Source organism: Loxodonta africana, chromosome 2 (genome assembly GCF_030014295.1).
Source record: "Loxodonta africana isolate mLoxAfr1 chromosome 2, mLoxAfr1.hap2, whole genome shotgun sequence".
Lineage (NCBI taxonomy): Eukaryota > Metazoa > Chordata > Mammalia > Proboscidea > Elephantidae > Loxodonta > Loxodonta africana.
Genome location: NC_087343.1, coordinates 138,998,685 through 139,018,411, shown reverse-complemented (window position 1 = coordinate 139,018,411; position 19,727 = coordinate 138,998,685). Strand labels below are relative to the sequence as shown.

The following is a 19,727-nucleotide window of genomic DNA, read 5'->3' as shown; positions in this document are numbered from 1 at the left end:
ATCGTCCACACACATGGGTAGTGAAATCACTGGATGATGACAAGTTACAGCCAAAGCTAAACAGAGCAAGACAGTTCTTTGTATTCGTAGTTCTCTGACATTACTTTTTATGTTTTTGTTTGTTTGATAATTTTCTCTTAGAAGGTATTCTGTAAAATAGTTTCCATGTTACTTAAAAGAGATGGTATAATTCATGCTAATGCAGTTTAAAGATGTACTGAAAAAATCCCAAGTTAACCGTACCTGGTCTTTAAACCTGACAAAAAAAAAAAAACAGCAAAAAAACCCAAGCCTGTTGCCGTCAATTTGATTCCGATTCATAGTGACCCATAGGACAGAGTAGAACTGCAACATAGGGTTTCCAAGGAGTGGCAGGTGAATTTGAACTGCTGACTCTTTGGTTAGCAGCTGCGCTTTTAACCACTGCACTACCAGCACTCCTTAAGCATGACAGGTACTTGTATTTAGCTAAATTATTTCTCTTTTTTAGGTTTTGACAAGCCCATATTACATGGATTATGCACATTTGGATTTTCTGCCAGGCATGTTTTAAAGCAGTTTGCAGATAATGATGTGTCCAGATTCAAGGCAATTAAGGTATATGTATACTAATCCATTATTTGAAGAAAAGCAGTTTAGTGAATTCATTTAAAATAGGTACCGTATGAGAGCAATATACATTTTCATTGGGTTGGCAACTATACATTTTAATTTTATAGCTACAAATAGCTCTGTTACACACATATCATCAACGATATCGTATAAAGTTACAATTTTAACAGATAAAGTGGATTTTATCTCTTATTTTGTTATGTTATTAATTAGGAATATACATATACCAGCATGTGCCTTCTTATCCAAAACTCGAGATTTGCTCTTTTTTTTTTTTTACTGTTCTATTACTTGCTTTAATTTAATTGAAAATATTAACGCCAATTACCAAAGACGAGACGACTTGTGGAATGACATCAAGGACATCATCACACACTCAGAAAGCAAGAGGTCATTAAAAAGATAGGAAAGAAAGATCAAAATGGATGTCAGAAGAGACTCTGAAACTTGCTCTTGAATGTAGAGTAGCTAAAGTGAAAAGAAGAGATGACCAAGTAAAAGAGCTGAAATGAAGATTTCAAAGAGCGGCTTGAGAAGACAAAGAAGGTATAATGACGTGCAAAGACCTGGAGTTAGAAATCCGAAAAGGAGGAACATGCTTGGCATTTCTCAAACTGAAAAAAACTGAAGAAAAAATTCAAGCCTTGAGTTGCAAATACTGAAGGATTCTGTGGGGAAAATGTTAAAGGATGCCAAAAACCAAAAAACCAAACCGAGTGCTGTTGAGTTGATTCCAACTCATAGCGACCCTATAGGACAGAGTAGAACTGCCCCATAGAGTTTCCAAGGAGCACCTGGCAGATTTGAACTGCCAACCCCTTGGTTAGCAGCTGTAGCACTTAACCACTGCACCACCAGAGTTTCCTTAAAGGACACAGGAAGCATCAAAAGAAGATGGAAGGAATACATAGAGTCACTATACCAGAAAGAATTGGTTGATGTTCATCCATTTCAAGAGGTAGTATATGATCAGGAACTGATGGTACTGAAGGAAGAAATCTAAGCTGCACTGAAGACTGGTGAAAAACAAGGAATTGACGGAAGACCAGTTGAGATGTTTCAGCAAATGGATGCAGAGCTGGAAGCACTTACTTGTCTATGCCAAGAAATTTGGAGAATAGCTACCTGGCCAACCAACTGGGAGAGGTCCATAGTTACGTTTATTCCAAAGGAAGGTGATCCAACTGAATGTGGAAATTATTGAACAATATCATTAATGTCACACGCAAATAAAATTTTCGCTGAAGATCATTTAGAAGCAGCTGTAGCAGTGCATTGACAAGGAACTGCCAGAAATTTAAGCCTGATTCAGAAGAGGATGTGGAGTGAGGAATATCATTGCTGATGTCAGATGGATCCTGGCTGAAAGCAGAGAATACCAGAAGGATGTTTACCTATGTTTTATTGACTGCAAAGACATTCAACTGTGTGGATCATAAAAAATTATGGATAACACTGCAAAGAATGGGAATTCCAGAACACTTAATTTTGCTTTACATAGATCAAGAGGCAGTTTTATGAACAGAACAAGGGGATACTGTGTGGTTTAAAGTCAGGAAAGGTGTGTGTCAGGGTTGTATCCTTCCACTATACTTATTCCATGTATATGCTGGCAAATAATCCAAGAAGGTGGACTATATGAAGAAGAATGGGGCATCAGGATTGGAGGAAGACTCAACAGCCTGCATTATGCAGATGACACAAACTTGCTTGCTGAAAGTGAAGAGGACTTGAAGCCCTTACTCATGAAGATGAAAGACCACAGCCTTCAGTATGGATTACACCTCAACCTAAAGAAAAGAAAATCCTCACGACAGAGAAAAGATTGAAGTTGTCAAGGATTTCGTTTTACCTGGATCCATAGTCAACACCTGTCTAAGCCGCAGTCAAGAAATCAAATGGCACATTGCATTGGGCAAATCTACTGCAAAAGACCTCTTTAAAGTGTTAAAAAGCAGAAATGTCACCTTGAAGACTGAGGTGCACCATGCTATGGTGTTTTCAGTTGCCTCATATGCATGTGAAAACTGGACAGTGAATAAGGAAGACCAAAGAAAAATTGATGCCTTTGAATATGGTGTTGATGAAGAATATTTAATATACCTCGGACTGCCAAAAGAACGAATAAATCTGTCTTGGAAGAAGTACAACCAGAATGCTCCTTAGAAGCAAGGATGATGAGACTATGTCTTACATACCTTGAACATGTTACCAGGAAGAATCAGTCCTTGGAGAAGGGCATCATTCTTGGCAAAGTAGAGGGTAAGCGAAAAAAGAAGACCCTCAAAGAGATGGATTGACACCGTGGCTGCAACAATGGGCTCAAGCATAACAATGATTGGGAGAATGGCGCAGGACTGGGCAGTGTTTCGTTCTGTTGCACAGGATCACTGTGAGTCAGAACCGACTCCATGGCACCTAACAACAACATATTTGAATTCTAATAAACATGCACCTATGTCAGTTGGCTTCGTTTGTTTCAGCTCTTGTATTTTTATGTTAATTTCAAGTTTTTAGCAGTTGCAAGTAACAAGGAAAAGTATCTGTGCACACAATATTTTTTATAAGAATTAGCCAAAAGATACACACTAAAAAAAAATTTAACACTTAGTTCCAAATAGCTCCAAAAGCTCTTATCACCTTATGCTCCATGCAGCAGTAAAAATGTTTCCTGATGCCTTATCCTTGATAGCATAGGTGTTGTTATGCTTTTTCATTTTATTACAACTATTTTTATTATTACCCAGTAGTATGTGTACAAAACAAATAAAATGGTACAGAAAGTTATGAAATGAAAAGTTGTATTACAGTGCTCTGTATACCTGCCCCAGGTCTCGTTCCTCAGAGGTTAATTACTACCACTTTTAGCTGCGTATTTAAGTTGTTCTGGTTGTTACCTCTGTAACTCTAGCTCATATGATCATATTTCTCTTTGTTGGTTCATCAAGATTAAATACTATGTATTGGCCCCCTAGCTTACTTATATTAGGTATGTGGTCCCGGGTAGTACAAATGGTAAAATGTTCGATTACTTTAAACTAACTGAAAGGTTGGCAGTTTGAGCCTACTGAGCAGTACCTTGGAAGAAAGGCCTGGTGATTGGCTTTTGAAAAGTCAGAGCCTTGAAAACCCTATGGAACACAGTTCTACTCTGCAGCACATCGGGTCTCCATGAGTCAGAATCGACACAATGGCAACTGTTTTGTTTTGCTTTTAAATGTTAGGTATATCCTTTTTCTACTAATTTTTTATCATATTATTAGTTCCAGTTCTTTTATGACTTGAAATATATTTAAACTTCTATTTTCTTTCCTTTTTGTTCTCCCTACATTTCTCCCCCCAGACATAAATCGAAGCGTTTCATTTTACATTTGTAACCCGAAGATTCATTTGTTTTATTTTAAAGGTTCGTTTTGCAAAACCAGTATATCCAGGTCAAACTCTACAAACTGAGATGTGGAAGGAAGGAAACAGAATCCATTTTCAAACTAAGGTATGAATAACAGAGGTCAGAAGTACTTGGTTTTGTTGCCCTCTTCACCACGCTTCATAATTTTGTCCCATCTTATCATTTCTTTGGTTAGTACCATGGATATGAGATAAAACCTAGAAATTTTTTTTTATATCATTGGTAATTTTTAATTGAAAATAAAGTACCTTATGCACCTTCCTTTGTATTTTCTGTTTTACTCTCAACTAAATTGGTTTATGTCTACGAAACAGTTGTGTAGCTGTTCTGAGAACCTGACCAACTATAACTTTTGGCTCAAGTAATCAACCAAGTCCTTGTCAAGTTATAATTTCCAAAAAGTTAAAGGCATGACTGTCAGACAGGTATAGAATGAACGTGTAATAAAAATGTATTTAACTCACTAATGCAGGATCTAGCAGATGATAAAAATGTTTCAAAAGAGAATTAGACGAACAGATTTATATAGTACAACAGAAAGACATTCCAAAATAAATTTGGTGAGTTAGAGACAAACTTATTTAATGTCCGCATTAGTTTCCTAGGCTGTGATAAATTATCACAAACTGGGTGGCTTAAAACAACAGAATTTATTCTCTCATAGTTCTGGAGGCTAGAAGTCTGAATTCAGGGTGTCGGCAGATCCGTGTTCTCTCTGAAGTCTCTAGGGGAAAACCCTTCCTTGTGTCTTCCAGTTTCTAGTAACCCGAGGCATTCCTGAGTTTTTGGCAGCATAACTCCAATCTCTTTCCACTGTCTACTCATGGCTGTTTCCCCCTGTATCTGTCTGTGTCTCTTCTCTTTTTATAAGGACACCAGTCTTGTGAGATTAGGGCCCACCCTGCTCCAGCACGACCTCATGTTAACTAGTTACGTCTGCAAGGACCCTGTTTCCAAATAAGTCCATGTCATAGATACTAGGGATTAGAACTTCAGCATCTTTTTGGGGAGGCACAACAATGTCCTACAGAACAATAAAACCATATGCCTTGTAATTATCTTTTCTACTGGACAGGAATCATTTGGGCCTTGATCACATAAAAATCCACAAATTAACATGTTACCTCACATAGCGTAGACCTAATCAACAGTAAATTACAAGCCAAATAAAAGTGTATGTCCCTGTAGTTGGAGCCCTGTTGGTGCAGTGGTTAAGAGCTCAGGCTGCTAACCAAAAGATAGGCAGTTTGAATCTACCAGCCACTCTTTGGAAACCCTGTGGGGCAGTTCTACTCTGTCCTATGGGGTCACTATGAATCAGAATCGACTCAACAGCAAGGGGTTTCGTTGGTTTTGGGTATAGTTAAATAATTTTTGGGTGAAGCTAATGAAAACATTAAAAGGACATGCAGTTGTCTTTTTGTTTTCAATTTTTTTAGACTAGCTTGTTAATACAATTGATGAGGCTGATTCTTTTTGGCCCTATCATTTCGTCTTATGTAGATGGTCTGTGTTGAGCAGTTTAAACATCACCAGCAGTAGTAACAGCTTTTGCTTATTGAGTGTCTATAAGTGGGATCTACCATCATCTCTAACATGCGTAACAACTCTGCATTTACAGATAAGGACATCTAGGGGTAGGTCTCGTAAATAACTTGTTCCTGGTCACACAGGAAGTTATGGAGCTGGGACAGTCAGCCTCACTGCAAAGCTTCTTACTGTATCACCTTTTTGTTCACAAATAAGTAACTACATAGAGCTCTTCTTACATGGCTGCCTCACTTCCAATTCCTGCTTCTTGCAATTCCATTTTTGTACTTAAGCTGCATACACACCTTTATTCCACTTTTCAAATTCTTCTGCCTTCAGGCTTCAGTTGAAGTTCTACCTTGCCCTGTGGCAGTCCTTTTTTCCTACCGGTGCTAACATGCATATTGACTTTCTCTGAAACCCACTTGCAGTTAATGTCTGTGCCACTCATATTCTGTAACCCTCTTATATTCTAATCATTTCATATGAGTAAGTTTTATTTTTCAGACAAAATTATGAACTCAAAGTATAAGTACCATGACTGTATTACATACAAGTTTTTATTTTCCCAGAATACTAGTAGTAAAGGAAACCCTGGTGGTGTAGTGGTTAAATGGTACAGCTGCTAACAAAAAGTTCGGCAGTTCCAATCCACCAGGTGCTCCTTGGAAACACTATGGGGCAGCTCTACTCTGTCCTGTAGGGTTGCTATGAGTTGGAATCGACTCGATGTCAACGGGTTTGGTTTTCTTGGTTTACTAGAAGTAAACAGTGCATAATTTCTGTAGATAAATTTAAAAGGACAGAAGTAGTTTGATATCTGAATATAATACATTCTTTCCATTTTGATAAATTCTAATCACATCTTATCTTTTCAGTTTAAACCAAAAACCAAACGTGTTGTTGTCAAGTCGATTAGAACTGCCCCATAGGGTTTCCATGGAACACCTGGTGGATTGGAACTGCCGACCTCTTTTGGTTAGCAACTGTGCTCTAAATCACTGTGCCACCAGGGCTCCTCCTTTCAATGTATTTGCTATTTTTTTTTCTCAGTGATTAGCAGTTCTCTTATTCTGTTGGTTACATATGACTCCTGCCTTCCTTTTCTTCCTCCCACCTCTTTTTATTCCTCACTCCTGCTTTCCTTCCTTTCTGCTGTATATTAGGAAACATTTCAAACCAATGTTCCAAAATGATATGTTTGGCAGTTACAAGAAAGTAATTTACTAAATTTTGCTCATAAATTGTTTCTTTCTATGCTTTTCACTATATAAAACTTGAAGTAAAGTGAGCAAGTTATTTAGAAGATGTTTTTATTTCCAAAGTATGATGGAAGTAGTTAAGGGAGAATGATCTTCCTGATAAAGTGGAAGCTTTAATAAATGCTACCTTATTTTAGAAGGTTATCCTATACATTTGTAGCAATACCATACTTTCTAAGGAAGAATAACTATAGGAATAACTTTAGATGAAGGCGTAGGAATTAGAGTTTGAATTCATTTCACTACCATTTTGATAAATGGCTATTTAATCATTTAGTTTATGCTATGTACACTTCCTATTTGAAATAAGAACTAAAATTACTACCTTAATAAGACCACTATGGCCTGTTCTGGACAATTTTATTCTACTAGTACTTTGGGTACTAGTACCTCATGTAGATATTGTGCCATGCCTTTTGCTGCTATCCATAAGGCTTTAGCAGTTCTCATTCTGGCTGCCTGTTAGACACACTTGTGTTTAGAAGAAAAAAAAAAAAAAAAAAAAAATCCCAAACCCCACCCCAGACCATTTAAGTAAGAATCTTTGGGAATAGGATCTGATCATAAGTATTGTTTTAAAGGGCCTCAGCTGATTGTACAACTAGGGTTAATAACAATTATATCAGTAATCATTCATGTTTATTCATTTTGACATTTGCTTCATCAATTGTTCATTTGATTTGGCTTTTTTTTTTCGATACCTAGAGGCAAAATGTAAATCTTTAAAAAATAACTTTATACTGCTTCACAATGAGATTGCATTTCCTATGGAAACATGAGCATGAACTTTTTTTTTCTCTCTTCACCCTTATAAGATCCAAGGAAGTAGAGACATTGTCATTTCAAATGCATATGTAGATCTTGTGCCAACATCTGGAGCATCTGATATTTCAACAACCTCTGAGGTAGGTTATAAAAGCTGGTATTCAAACAATTTTTTGATTTGTGAATTTTTTAGATCCCTTGGAGACTGTCCAGACTACTTTTAGAAAGTTAAAAGCAGTGAAAGACTTTTTATTCCTTGAGCTGAAGGACAGTAATTGAGAACTATTTGGAATAAAAGGAATACCTCGATAACTTAAGAATGTCTTTTTTTTTAGTTTTTTGAGGGGAAGGTCACTTGACCTCCTTAATGTTATGATGAAAGCGATGGAATCTCTTCTCAAAAAAATAAAGTACGTGTATACACAGCCACATAAAATTTTGCATGCAGTTTCAAGGAGCTGATGGACCCCTTAAAGTCTATCTATGGACCTCCATTTAAGAGTTTGTAGCTTAGTTAGATTTTTAGTTGGATGTTTTATACATTCTAGTAGATCTTGAGGAATTAAAGAAATAACTTGGGTGTCTTTCAAGAGAAAATAATTAGTATTTATTAGTTACTAATAAATTAGTATAAGAGTATCTAATGTTTAGTGAGAATTTTAAGCAAACACTATTTTGGAGAAAAATAAAAAGTTAAATATCCTGAGCCTTTTTTTTATTTAAAAATTTGTATGAAGATTTCTGTGCAACTGTAAAAGTAACAGCATGTAATTATTTACTAAACAGTTGTATTAACCTCTATTAACATGCTGAAACTTTTGATAAAATATGTTTACATTCTCAGACTCCAAAATAGTAACTTTATAAACCTTTTTATAGTGTTGAGTTCTACATACCCACATGATCTTTAATTGTCTGTCTTAAGTCATATTATCGCATAACTTACTGAAGACTAAAATCCCTTAAGAAAAATCTAAAATGAAAAATGTGTAAAGTTTTAGGACTAGAAGGAAATTTAGGTTTCATGTAATTTAGGCCTATTTTACAAATAAAGAAATGAGACCAGAGAAGTTGGTTGATTTGTCCAGTATCTTCCTGTTGAACTTAGACCAGGACATAGGATGCCTGGTTCCTAGTTAACTTTTAAAATATTATGTCTGAATTCTGATAAAAGCAGAATCCTCTTAAAAAGGTTGAAGTTTTGGGTGATCATACATAAATACAAGGAACCCGTGAATGAATCGTAGTTTGGGAAAAAAACAGCTAGTTTAACTGCCTTATCTATTGGTAAGTCATTGTTTTAAAAATCACTTATATTGCAGATATGTTTTATAATTATTTTTCCCTTTGAGTCATTTTTACAGAACTTTTAACATTAACTTTTCTTTTTGCCAGGACGGAGAGCTTCAGAGTACCCTTGTGTTTAAGGAAATAGGTCGCCGCCTTAAGGATGTTGGGCATAAGGTGGTAAAGAAAGTAAATGCTGTATTTGAGTGGCATATCACCAAAGGTAGAAATGTTGCAGCTAAGTGGAGTAAGTCATATCTCTGATCCTGTAATATTCTAAGGTAACTTCTAGTAAATAGAGATAAAACTCATTGCCGTCCAGTTGATTCCCACTCATAGCTACCCTATAGGACAGAGTTGAACTGCCCCATAGCGTTTCCAAGGAGCAGCTTGTGGTTTCGAACTGCTGACCTCTTGTTTAGCACCCATAGCTCTTAACCACTGCGCCACTAGGGCCCCAATGAAGATAAGGTATCCTTGTTATAATAAAGCCTGCCTCTTTATTTTTTCTTTTCTTTGAAGATAGGTAAATCCTGCCTTCTTAGGAAGGTTGTTCTTGGAAACTGGTGCTTTTTAGGGCATCTAAAGACATGTATGCTTTTTAGAGATCTAGGGAATCAATTAAAATGAAAATATCAGCTTTAAAGATTTCATTAAATTACCTGAAATTAGTACTTTTAAACGGTCGTCTTCGCTGTATGATTCTTTAAACTTTTTAAAAATTTTATTTGTTTTTTTTTTTCTTTTAAATTTGTACTTTAGACGAAGGTTTACAGAGCAAACTAGCTTCTCATTAAACAGCTAGTACATATATTGTTTTATGACATTGGTTAACAACCCCACAACATGTCAACACTTTCCCCTTTTCCATCTGAGGTTCCCTATTACCAGCTCTCCAGTCCCCTCCCGCCTTCTAGTCCTTGCCCCTTTAGTCTTGTTTTGTTTTATGGGCCTGTCTAATCTTTGGTTGAAGGCTGAACCTCAGGAGTGACTTCATTACTGAGCTAAAAGGGTGTACGGGGCTTAGTTTGACTTTAACTTTCTCATAACACAAAGCAAGTTCATCAGGTCAGATGAAGTATTTTTAAGTCATTATATTTTGACAATTTAAAAATTATTTTTTTCATCCTAAACCATTAATAATTTGGACCGTCGCCTTAGTTATGAGTATAAAATCATCATTATTTTCTTGGTGTCTGTAGAAGGCAACTAAAGGTGCATATTACTATCTAGCCTAGGGAAAGTACCATATTAGCAGGTTAACAAGGCACTAAATCTAGAGCAAGTTTCTATCAGCTGCACAGATAGAAAGCAGTCACATTCATTTTCACTAATATGGAGGTCCGAAAGGACCCGGCTACCAGTATATGAAGATACTAGGTGATAAAAAAAGAAAGGAAAAAAAAAAAAAAAATCCTACCTGATCTTTTGCATCTAGTCATGTAACTCATACCCTTAATCATGAGTCAAACTTTTCTATGCTGTGGTGTATTAGAAGATTACAGTGTCCAGTTTTAATTTAACTCAAGCTAAAATTGGGAATGGTAAGATGAGACTATTAACACTGAATAAGATTTTTTTCTAGATTATTTTCTCTTTTTATTCAGTTTGCATAACAAAGCACTTTTGTTGGCTCACTTTGCTAACCAATCAGATCTAATGCAAGTTTGAAGTGTCTGTCATGGCAGAAAAATGTGTGACTCTACAAGATTTCATTGTGCTGTTTCCAAGTGGTTGTGCTGTTCCACGACCATGGAGCGGAGTGAAGAGAGTACACGTTCATGCTCTTTTCTCATCATCAGTCAGTTATAACGTGATGAACCACTGCTTCTAACAATGAAAGTTATTCATTTTTGGATCATGGAACATGCTATTAGTGACCTTTGTCAGTCATTCTTTAAAAAAATTTATTGTGGTGAAACAAAACATTTGCCGTTTCAACCGTTTTTACGTGTTCAGTTCACTGACATTAATTACGTTAAACTGTTATCACTATCTGTTTCCAAATTTTTTCATCACCCTTAACAGAAACTCAGTACCCCTTAAGTAATACCTCCGTATGAGGGAGCTCCCACCTGCCAGTGGTAACCACTAATTAATTTTTGTCTCTATACGTTTGCCTATTCTAGATTCCTATAAGTAGGATCATATAATATTTGTCCTTTTGTGTCTGACTTATTTCATTTATCATAATGTTTTCAAACTTTATCCATGTTGTAGGATCTATCAGAACTTCATTTCTCTTCATGGCTGAGAATATTCCACTATTTGTATGTAACACGTTTTGTTTAGCCATTCCTCTGTTGATGGACGCGCAGGTGGCTGCTCTGAATAATGCTGTAATGAACACTGGTGTACAAGTATGTTTCAGTTTCCACTTTTAGTTCTTTTGGGTATATACCTAGGAGTGGACTTGCTGGATCATATTGTAATTCTGTGTTTGACTTTTTGAGGAACTGCCGAACTCTTTCTACAGCAGCTGATGATCATTTATTTTTATATTATAGAATATTCTGACCTTCATTTAGTAAGAGAAAAACAAGTGAATGTTTACTGTAATCCTTTGATTTTTCATATTTTGCTAACTGGAAGTTCCAAAGAACAGGGTTTTTTCACCTATAGCCGAACAGTCCCCTGAATCTGCCTGCTAATGTGGGACAGGGAGCGTCCAGGAAAATCTTAGCTCAAAGGATCCATCCCTTCTTTCCTAATTGTGAGACACAATGGAGTCCCCTGTAGTTTAGTTGGCTAAGAGCCCCTGAAATACTGTGGCACTCCTGGAGAAGGCCTGTGATTAGCTTATACTTCAGGACCATCTAAAATGTTTGACCAATTTCAAGCCTGGTTATGATCCTTCTCTTGGGACTATAGGCTATTGTATGAGATGTAGTATACTGTGGTGGTGCCTGAAAGCATGGGGTGTAGGCTGTACTTCTGAAAGTTCCATAATTGATGGAATGAACCATCTTCATTTTACATAATTTTAAAGAAAAATTTCATATGCTTGGGTTTTTCCCTGCACAGCAAAGGTTAATATTTTACAAATTTCCATTCTTATCTTGAGTTTGCCATTTAAGAGCCTTGAGAATCAGATTGTTTTATTCCTCATTACAACTAGAGAATCATTCTAAATGCTCATTTAGACCAAAAAACTTAAATGTATCTCTGATTCAACTGAAACTTTTTGAAACTGATGCCTGCGATTCTTGTTTTCTTTATCATCTCATTTGTCAAAGTTTACAAATTAACAACCAAATGGGATCTTGAGACTTCCTCTGAAAGGGTTCACTGTTCTTTTTTGTCATCTGTCTGGTCCTGTCATTTGATTTGATTCTCAACTCTGCAACGATAGCTTTCAGTTTCTGGTTCTTGTTTTTTCCCATTGTTCGTGTCACTGAACTAAGTGACAGCAGCTGGCAACAGTAGACACTGTCTAGGTCTTTTGACTTATGGTATCTTAGAAGACGATTCTATGTTGTTGTATCTAATTTTACATTTTGGTATTTAATAACATGACATAAATGGTTGAAAGATTTGACTTAGAGAATACCGAACTTTTTTTAGCAAGCAATTTTTAAAATGTTTTGCTAAATATTTAATTATCAAATACTTTGTTTTTTACATTGTTAACTTATCCCAGCCTTGTTTCTATCATCAGAGTAGTGATGTATCAATAATCAAAAACTCTGGGCACAGTGGGTGGGAAGGGTCTTCTAAAATCGAATTAGTCTGGGTCTAGAAGGAATTAGGAGAGTTCTAGTGTTAGTGTTGGGTCAGCGTGAAAGAGGTCAGCACTGATTTGGACTGTGGAGGAGGAGTCATGGCTGTGCCTTTTAAGGTTAGGCCCCCTCTGAGGCTTGTTGTGTATGGTCATCTAGGAGCAGGATGAGGGCTGGCTGGGTGAGGGCTTGTGTGGTCTCTGCCTTGCTGAGACTTTAAGTCTAAGTAGAAGTTAAGGTAGAAGACTGTCTTCCTAATTTCATTTTTAATATGGTATAATATCAAGAACACAATGATTTTGTCATCTGTATCCATTTATTATTCCTGCTGTGGAGAGGAGAAAGCATATGTGGAACTATTGCTAAGATAGAATTGACTGACTTAGCTACTAATTACGTCTGAAAAACAGAGGAACTAGGAAGAGTCAAAAGGAAAGCTGAGATTTTGAGGCTGCATGCCTGAGGATGTTGATTTTGTTACTAGAACTGAGAAACATGGGAGAGGAGGGAGGTTTGGGAGAGAAGATAACGAGCTGGGGTGCCAGAAGTATAGCAAACTGAGATCAGGACTGGACTGTAGGGTCTAGAATTTAGGGCTAAATCCACGGCGGGAAACGGAGTTAGAAACCATATTCAGGGAGGCTGTAGCTAGAACAGAGAGCATTAGCTTTGCCACTCTTCTTCATGGCATCCAAAAAGAAAGTGAAGGGTAAGTCATTGTTGGTCCTATAAGATTATCTGTTGTTCATGCTCACTTTGTGGAGCAGTGGTGCCAGTATTTCCATTTGTGTATAAACAGTGAACCTCAGAGAATTTGGCCCATGGATTTTAAATAGGCATTTTATTGTAACTCTAGGCACAAATATAGTCCTGTTTTCAAAGAGGAACCCATTTCTTGTTTGAAAGTATCCAATAGTTGTAAAATAGCCATACCACTGAAACCTTTTACAAAGATAGATTTATTTTCATGTGCTAATGGTACAGTGTTGCTTAGTAAACTGTTTTGTTTTCTTTCGGATGATAGATTTAAGGGAGTTGGCATTGGCCAATTTGGTTATTTTGCTCCTCAATGGAAATTTAGTTTCATTTCGCGTATTTGTAATCTTTTCTGTTATAGGAGCATAATTGGAATTTACATTTAGATAGCAAGATTGTATAAATTTTTGCTTGAATATTGCTAATAACATCTTTTTTGTAATTTTTACTTTAGAACAATTTCAGTCTTACAGAAAAATTGCAAGAATAGTACAGAGAACTTATATCTATCCTTCACCCATTTTCTCCAAAGTGTTAACATTTTAACCCATTTGCTTTATTATTTTTCTTTTCATAATATGTTATTGATGGAAGGAATACATAGAGTCATTATGCCAAAAAGAATTAGTCGATGTTCAACCATTTCGAGAGGTAGCATATGATCAGGAACCAATGGTACTGAAGGAAGAAGTCCAAGCTACTCTGAAGGCATTGATGAAAAACAAGGCTCCAGGAATCGATGGAATATCAATTGAGATGTTTCAACAAACAGATGCAGCGCTGGAGGTGCTCACTCGTCTATGCCAAGAAATATGGAAGACTGCTTCCTGGCCAACTAACTGGAAGAGATCCATATTTATGCCTATTCCCAAGAAAGGTGATCCAACTGAATGTGGAAATTATAGAACAATATCATTAATATCATATGCAAGCAAAATTTTGCTGAAGATCATTCAAAAACAGCTGCAGCAGTATATCGACAGGGAACTGCCAGAAATTCAGTCTGGTTTCAGAAGAGGACGTGGAACTGGGAATATCATTGCTAATGTCAGATGGATCCTGGCTGAAAGCAGAGACTACCAGAAGGATGTTTACCTGTGTTTTATTGACTATGCAAAGGCACTTGACTGTGTTGATCATCACAAATTATGGATAACATTGCAAAGAATGGGAATTCCAGAACACTTAATTGTGCTCATGAGGAACCTTTACATAGATCAAGAGGCAGTTGTTTGGACAAAACAAGGGGATACTGATTGGTTTAAAGTCAGGAAAGGTGTGCGCCAGGGTTGTATCCTTTCACCATATCTATTCAATCCGTATGCTGAGCAAATAATCCGAGAAGCTGGACTATATGAAGAAGAACGGGGCATCAGGATTGGAGGAAGACTCATTAACAACCTGCATTATGCAGATGACACAACCTTGCTTGCTGAAAAGTGAAGAGGACTTGAAGCACTTACTAATGAAGGTCAAAGACCACAGCCTTCAGTATGGATTACACCTCAACATAGAGAAAACAAAAATCCTCACAACTGGACCAATGAGCAACCTCATGATAAATGGAGAAAAGATTGAAGTTGTCAAGGATTTCATTTTACTTGGATCCATAGTCAACAGCCATGGAAGCAGCAGTCAAGAAATCAAAAGATGCATTGCATTGGGTAAATCTGCTTCAAAGGACCTCTTTAAAGTGTTGAAAAGCAAAGATGTCACCTTGAAGACTAAGGTGCGCCTGACCCAAGCTGTGGTATTTTCAATCGCCTCATATGCATGTGAAAGCTGGACAGTGAATAAGGAAGACCGAAGAAGAATTGATGCCTTTGAATTGTGGTATTGGTGAAGAATATTGAATATCCATGGGCTGCCAAAAGAACAAACAAATCTGTCTTAGAAGTACAACCAGAATGCTCCTTAGAGGCAAGGATGGCGAGACTGCGTCTTACATACTTAGGACATGTTGTCAGGAAGGATCAGTCCCTGGAGAAGGACATCATGCTTGGCAGAGTACAGGATCAACGGAAAAGAGGAAGACCCTCAATGAGGTGGATTGACACAGAGGCTGCACCAGTGAGCTTAAGCATAACAACAACTGTAAGGATGGCTCAGGATCAGGCAGTGTTTCGTTCTGTTGTGCATATAGGGTCATTATGAGTTGGAACCGACTCAGTGGCACCTAACAATAACAACAGCATGTTGTTATTTTTTTGAACCATTTGAGAGTAATTTACGGACATGATGTCCCTAAATACTCTAGCGGCATTTCCTAAGAACAAGACATTCTCTTATATTCATGGAACAAGGATCAAAAGCAGGAGATTAACACTGATACAGTACTATTATCTACAGGTTTATTCATATTTCACCTATTGTTCCAATAATGTCCTTTATAGCAAAAGACAAGTTATAATAATAATGATGGAAATGAAGAAAGTAGAAGAAAGAACTGATCAGGGTCTATTCTGGGATCATACTTTGCATTTAGTTGTTAGGTTTCTTTAGTTTTCTTTAATCTGGGATAGTTCCTCAATCTGCCTTTGATTTTCATGAACTCGACATATTTGAAGATTACAGGCCAGTTATTTTGTAGTGTGCACCTCAGTTCTTGTTTATTTACTTATTTTTTTTTGTGACTAGATTGAATTTATAAATTTTTGGCAATAATAGTACACAAGTATTGTGCCCTCAGTGTGATTGTTTTTTTCAATTTTAATATATTTTTTCTTTGTTAATTTTTTTTGTCGTCGTCGTTAGAGACCCTTCTTTCATGTGGTTTACTAATCATCCATTTAACAAACAGTACTAAGCTCTTTCCATTCAAGGAAGTGTAGAGGATACGAAGACAAGACATACCAGTTCCAGCAAGGACCTTATAACCTTCAGGGAAGGAGGTGTAAATAAAAATATTATCTTATGAAGAAAGAAAGAAACCTCAGGTTTGTCATACATAATCTCGTTTAGTTTATTGCAAGGTAGTCACGGCAAGGCATGCAAATAAGACCTCAAGACATTCATTTAGCACTGGAAAATCAGAATTAACAATTACAGTGTTAGTTTCAACGTTACAGACCAAATCTTTAGACTTCAGGCTTTTAACTTTAATAAGTGGCCTCGGAGAGGAGACTTGACCATGCCTCGAACTCAGAGGAGATCCCCTGTTGCTACAGTTCAAGGTTAGTTGTAGCTCAGTTTTCAGAGAGAGAGTCAGAGAGGCCGTCTTCTCTGAAAATGAATAGAGTCTATGGGTTTATATACCCTGTGTGGTGTCATATTCAACTATAATTGGTGTGTTTTATTGCCAGTTAAAGAATCGTATGACATTATGTTTTGTTAATTTGTATTGTTTTATTGCTGACTAAGGAATTGTTGTATGACACATTTACATTCTTGTTTGCTACATGTTTCAAGGCCAAGTTAATTAAAAATTATGGGAATTGTTTAGTGTCATTTATGTTTGGTTAATTTTTAGAGATTAATGTTACATTCTCTTATCACAGAGTGCAGGTATACAGCCCAATTTCAGAGACTTATTTATGACCTATTTCACATACTTCTATTATTTTATTTTCAAGGTCAGAACAACTTTTTAACAACTTGTACTTAATGGTCAGAGAGCATTATGGAAAAGTATATGTTTCTAAGTTCAGAAATTCTCTATTTAGAGCTTTGCATTCGTATTATAAATGGCTTATACATCAAACCTGTTGCTGTTGAGTCAATTCTGACTCATAGTGACCCTACAGGACAGGGTAGAACTGCCCCATAGGGTTTCCAAGGAGCAGCTGGTGGATTCAAACTGTCGACCTTTTGGTTAGCAGCCTGAGCTCTTATCCACTAGCCACCACGGCTCCAACTTATACATAGGTGTTTAAAAGTATTATAAAAGCATAACAGTGTAAAAGCGTTATAGAAGCATATGTAATAGTGACGCATATACATTTTAAGAACATTACAGAATCAGATGTGATTTGAGAGCATACAGAATCGTACGTAACAGTGCTTTAGTAGCCGCTTGTGATTTTTAAGGTATGTATCTCAAGACCATCCCTGATCCCCAAGTTTCCAAATGACATGTTCTCATCAAATAGCTACTCCACCCACTTCCCCCCCCCCCCGCCATTAAATGCTGTAAAGTATAGCTGAAATTTTTATAGACTCTTTTCAGGGCCTTATGTTCTTGTGTGCCATCGAGTTGATTCCAACTCATAGCGACCCTATAGGACAGAGTTGAACTGCCCCATTGGGTTTCCAAGGAGCGGCTGGTGGATTCGAACCGCCAGCCTTTTGGTTGGGAGCCTGAGCTCTTAACCACTACACTACCAGGGCTTAAGGGTTATACAAATACAGGGCTAAAATCATTTCTAAAACTTAAAAAATAAATCTGGCCACTTAAAGAAAGTGAATACAATCTGTTTCTTTATTTTTGCAGTAAGTTTATCCACAGCCTCACAGGCGTCAGCAAGACTCAAGGTGATGGTGGTGAATGATGCTGCTCCCACCTGAGCAGGTGGACCATGACCTGAGTCACTGTGGAACTGGAAGTGCAACTCTTTTACCCCAAAATTCTGTATTTTTGCTGAGAACTTTCCCTTTCTTAGGCATCTTCTGTTATTAGTAGCACTAGTTATTAGCCTCCCACAAAGAATTGTATCGCTGTACAAGAATCATGGCTGTGAAGCAGCATGCATAAAAACCCTGGGCGAGTGAGAAGGCAGGGGAACAGCTAAGAACCTTCATTAGCTAGGAGATAATTCTACACTGTACCACTAAGGTGTATTTGGTCCAGTTGATTAAGAGCTATGACTGTTAACCAAAAGGTCGACGGTTTGAATCTACCAGCCACTCCTTGGAAACCCTGTGGGATGGTTCTACTCTGTCCTATAGGGTTGCTATGAGTCAGAATCAACTCGATGACAGCAGGAAGTAGGGTTTTAGGCTCACTTGTGAAGAACAGGGTTTTTTTTGTGAAGAATTAAAACCATTAATGTTAAATCTGGTGAATGCCCGAGGTATGCTTTTCTTGAGTCTTTCCTTCCCCCTCCCCCTGCTTCTTTCTGTCTTTTGAACAAATAATAAATGAAAACACATACTATGTAAGTGCCAGTGAATACACAGGGCCTTTGCTTTTCATGTTACGCTTCTAGTACCTCACATATTGCCTGACACCATAGTAGAAACTCAACAATAAAGTGAGTGAATGAAGCACACAAACCAAAAGGTCCCCTTCTTCTCACCTTTTCCCCTCCCCAGGTTAACCATTATCTTCAAGTTCTTTAGTTGGCAAAATCCTCTTCTATGTAAAGTTTGGGTGATTTAATTTTGTCTTTGGAGCAGGGCCTAGCTAAGCAGAATGTAGTTACGTACTCTGGGTCTTCCTATGCTTTTCCTGGGAGTTTCTTGCATACCCTTATGGAGAGTGATGTGATTGTAGCTCCTTCACTCTAGCAAGAGAGAGCATGTTCATGAGGCCGATGAGTGGAATTGGGCTTCCTGGATGATTGGCCTCATTATCATAGATGAGGAAGTTAAAACTTTCTAAAATGTAACTTTGGCATACCCATACCCATTGCCGTCAAGTTAATTCTGACTCACAGCGACCCTATAGGACAGAGTAGGACTGCCCCATAGGGTTTCCAAGGCTGTAAATCTTTACGGTATCCAACCGCCACATCTTTCTCCAGTGGAGCAGCTGGTGGGTTCAAACCGCTGACCTTTCTGTTAGCAGCTGAGTGCTTAGCCACTGTGCCACTAGGGCTTCTTAACTTTGGCATGAAGCTCTTTAAATGCTATATATAAAAGACTAAGGTAAAATTTTAATAGTTTCCCCAGCTGCCCAGCTGTTTTGTTACATACAAAAACAGGCAACAGACTAGTGTCTGTTTCTGGGACACTCAGTTCTTTTGTCAGAAACAGTGTATGAAGGAAAAAGAAGCTTATTTTAGTGTTTATTCACAAAAATTAGGGCAGTACATATTTTACAAATAAATTGCAATATGTAACAAACCAATTAGAATATTTTTCAAATCCATTTTGACTCCCTTGCTATCCATATGATGAAACCTTTGATGAATTCAAGTATTGAAAGGTGACTAGATGAAAAGACGTTGTACATTCCCTCCCCACAACCCAACTAACATGAGACTATTTTAAAACTTGGTTTTCCTCCTTTGTTGACTGTACAGTTTTCATTTGAATGTAAAGGCCTTGACCACATAACCTACCTTAGCTTAACTGCTCTATATTTTTCTATATTAATTCACATTTAAAATACCTCTTGTATAAACATTTTATTGGGGAAAAACCATTATTGACTTGACTGCTTTGAAGAACTTCTTTATAAAAAAGGGCATCTTGACAAAGGATCTTCTAAATTCTCTGAATGACAGA

General features: G+C 37.2%; 1 protein-coding gene across 2 annotated transcripts in view; it reads left to right on the top strand.

Annotated features, from left to right (window-relative positions):
- HSD17B4 (hydroxysteroid 17-beta dehydrogenase 4) overlaps positions 1–19,727 on the top strand; it is a 96,056-nt gene that overhangs the window by 67,704 nt on the left and 8,625 nt on the right. Inside the window, exons 19-22 of one of the 2 annotated variants that reach the window (XM_064275987.1) lie at positions 491–597; positions 4,019–4,105; positions 7,629–7,718; positions 8,974–9,112. In XM_064275987.1, the coding sequence (XP_064132057.1) occupies positions 491–597; positions 4,019–4,105; positions 7,629–7,718; positions 8,974–9,112 (423 nt within the window). Of the gene's footprint in view, positions 1–490; positions 598–4,018; positions 4,106–7,628; positions 7,719–8,973; positions 9,147–19,727 lie in introns of both variants that reach the window. The other variant, XM_064275995.1, reaches the window with a different exon arrangement.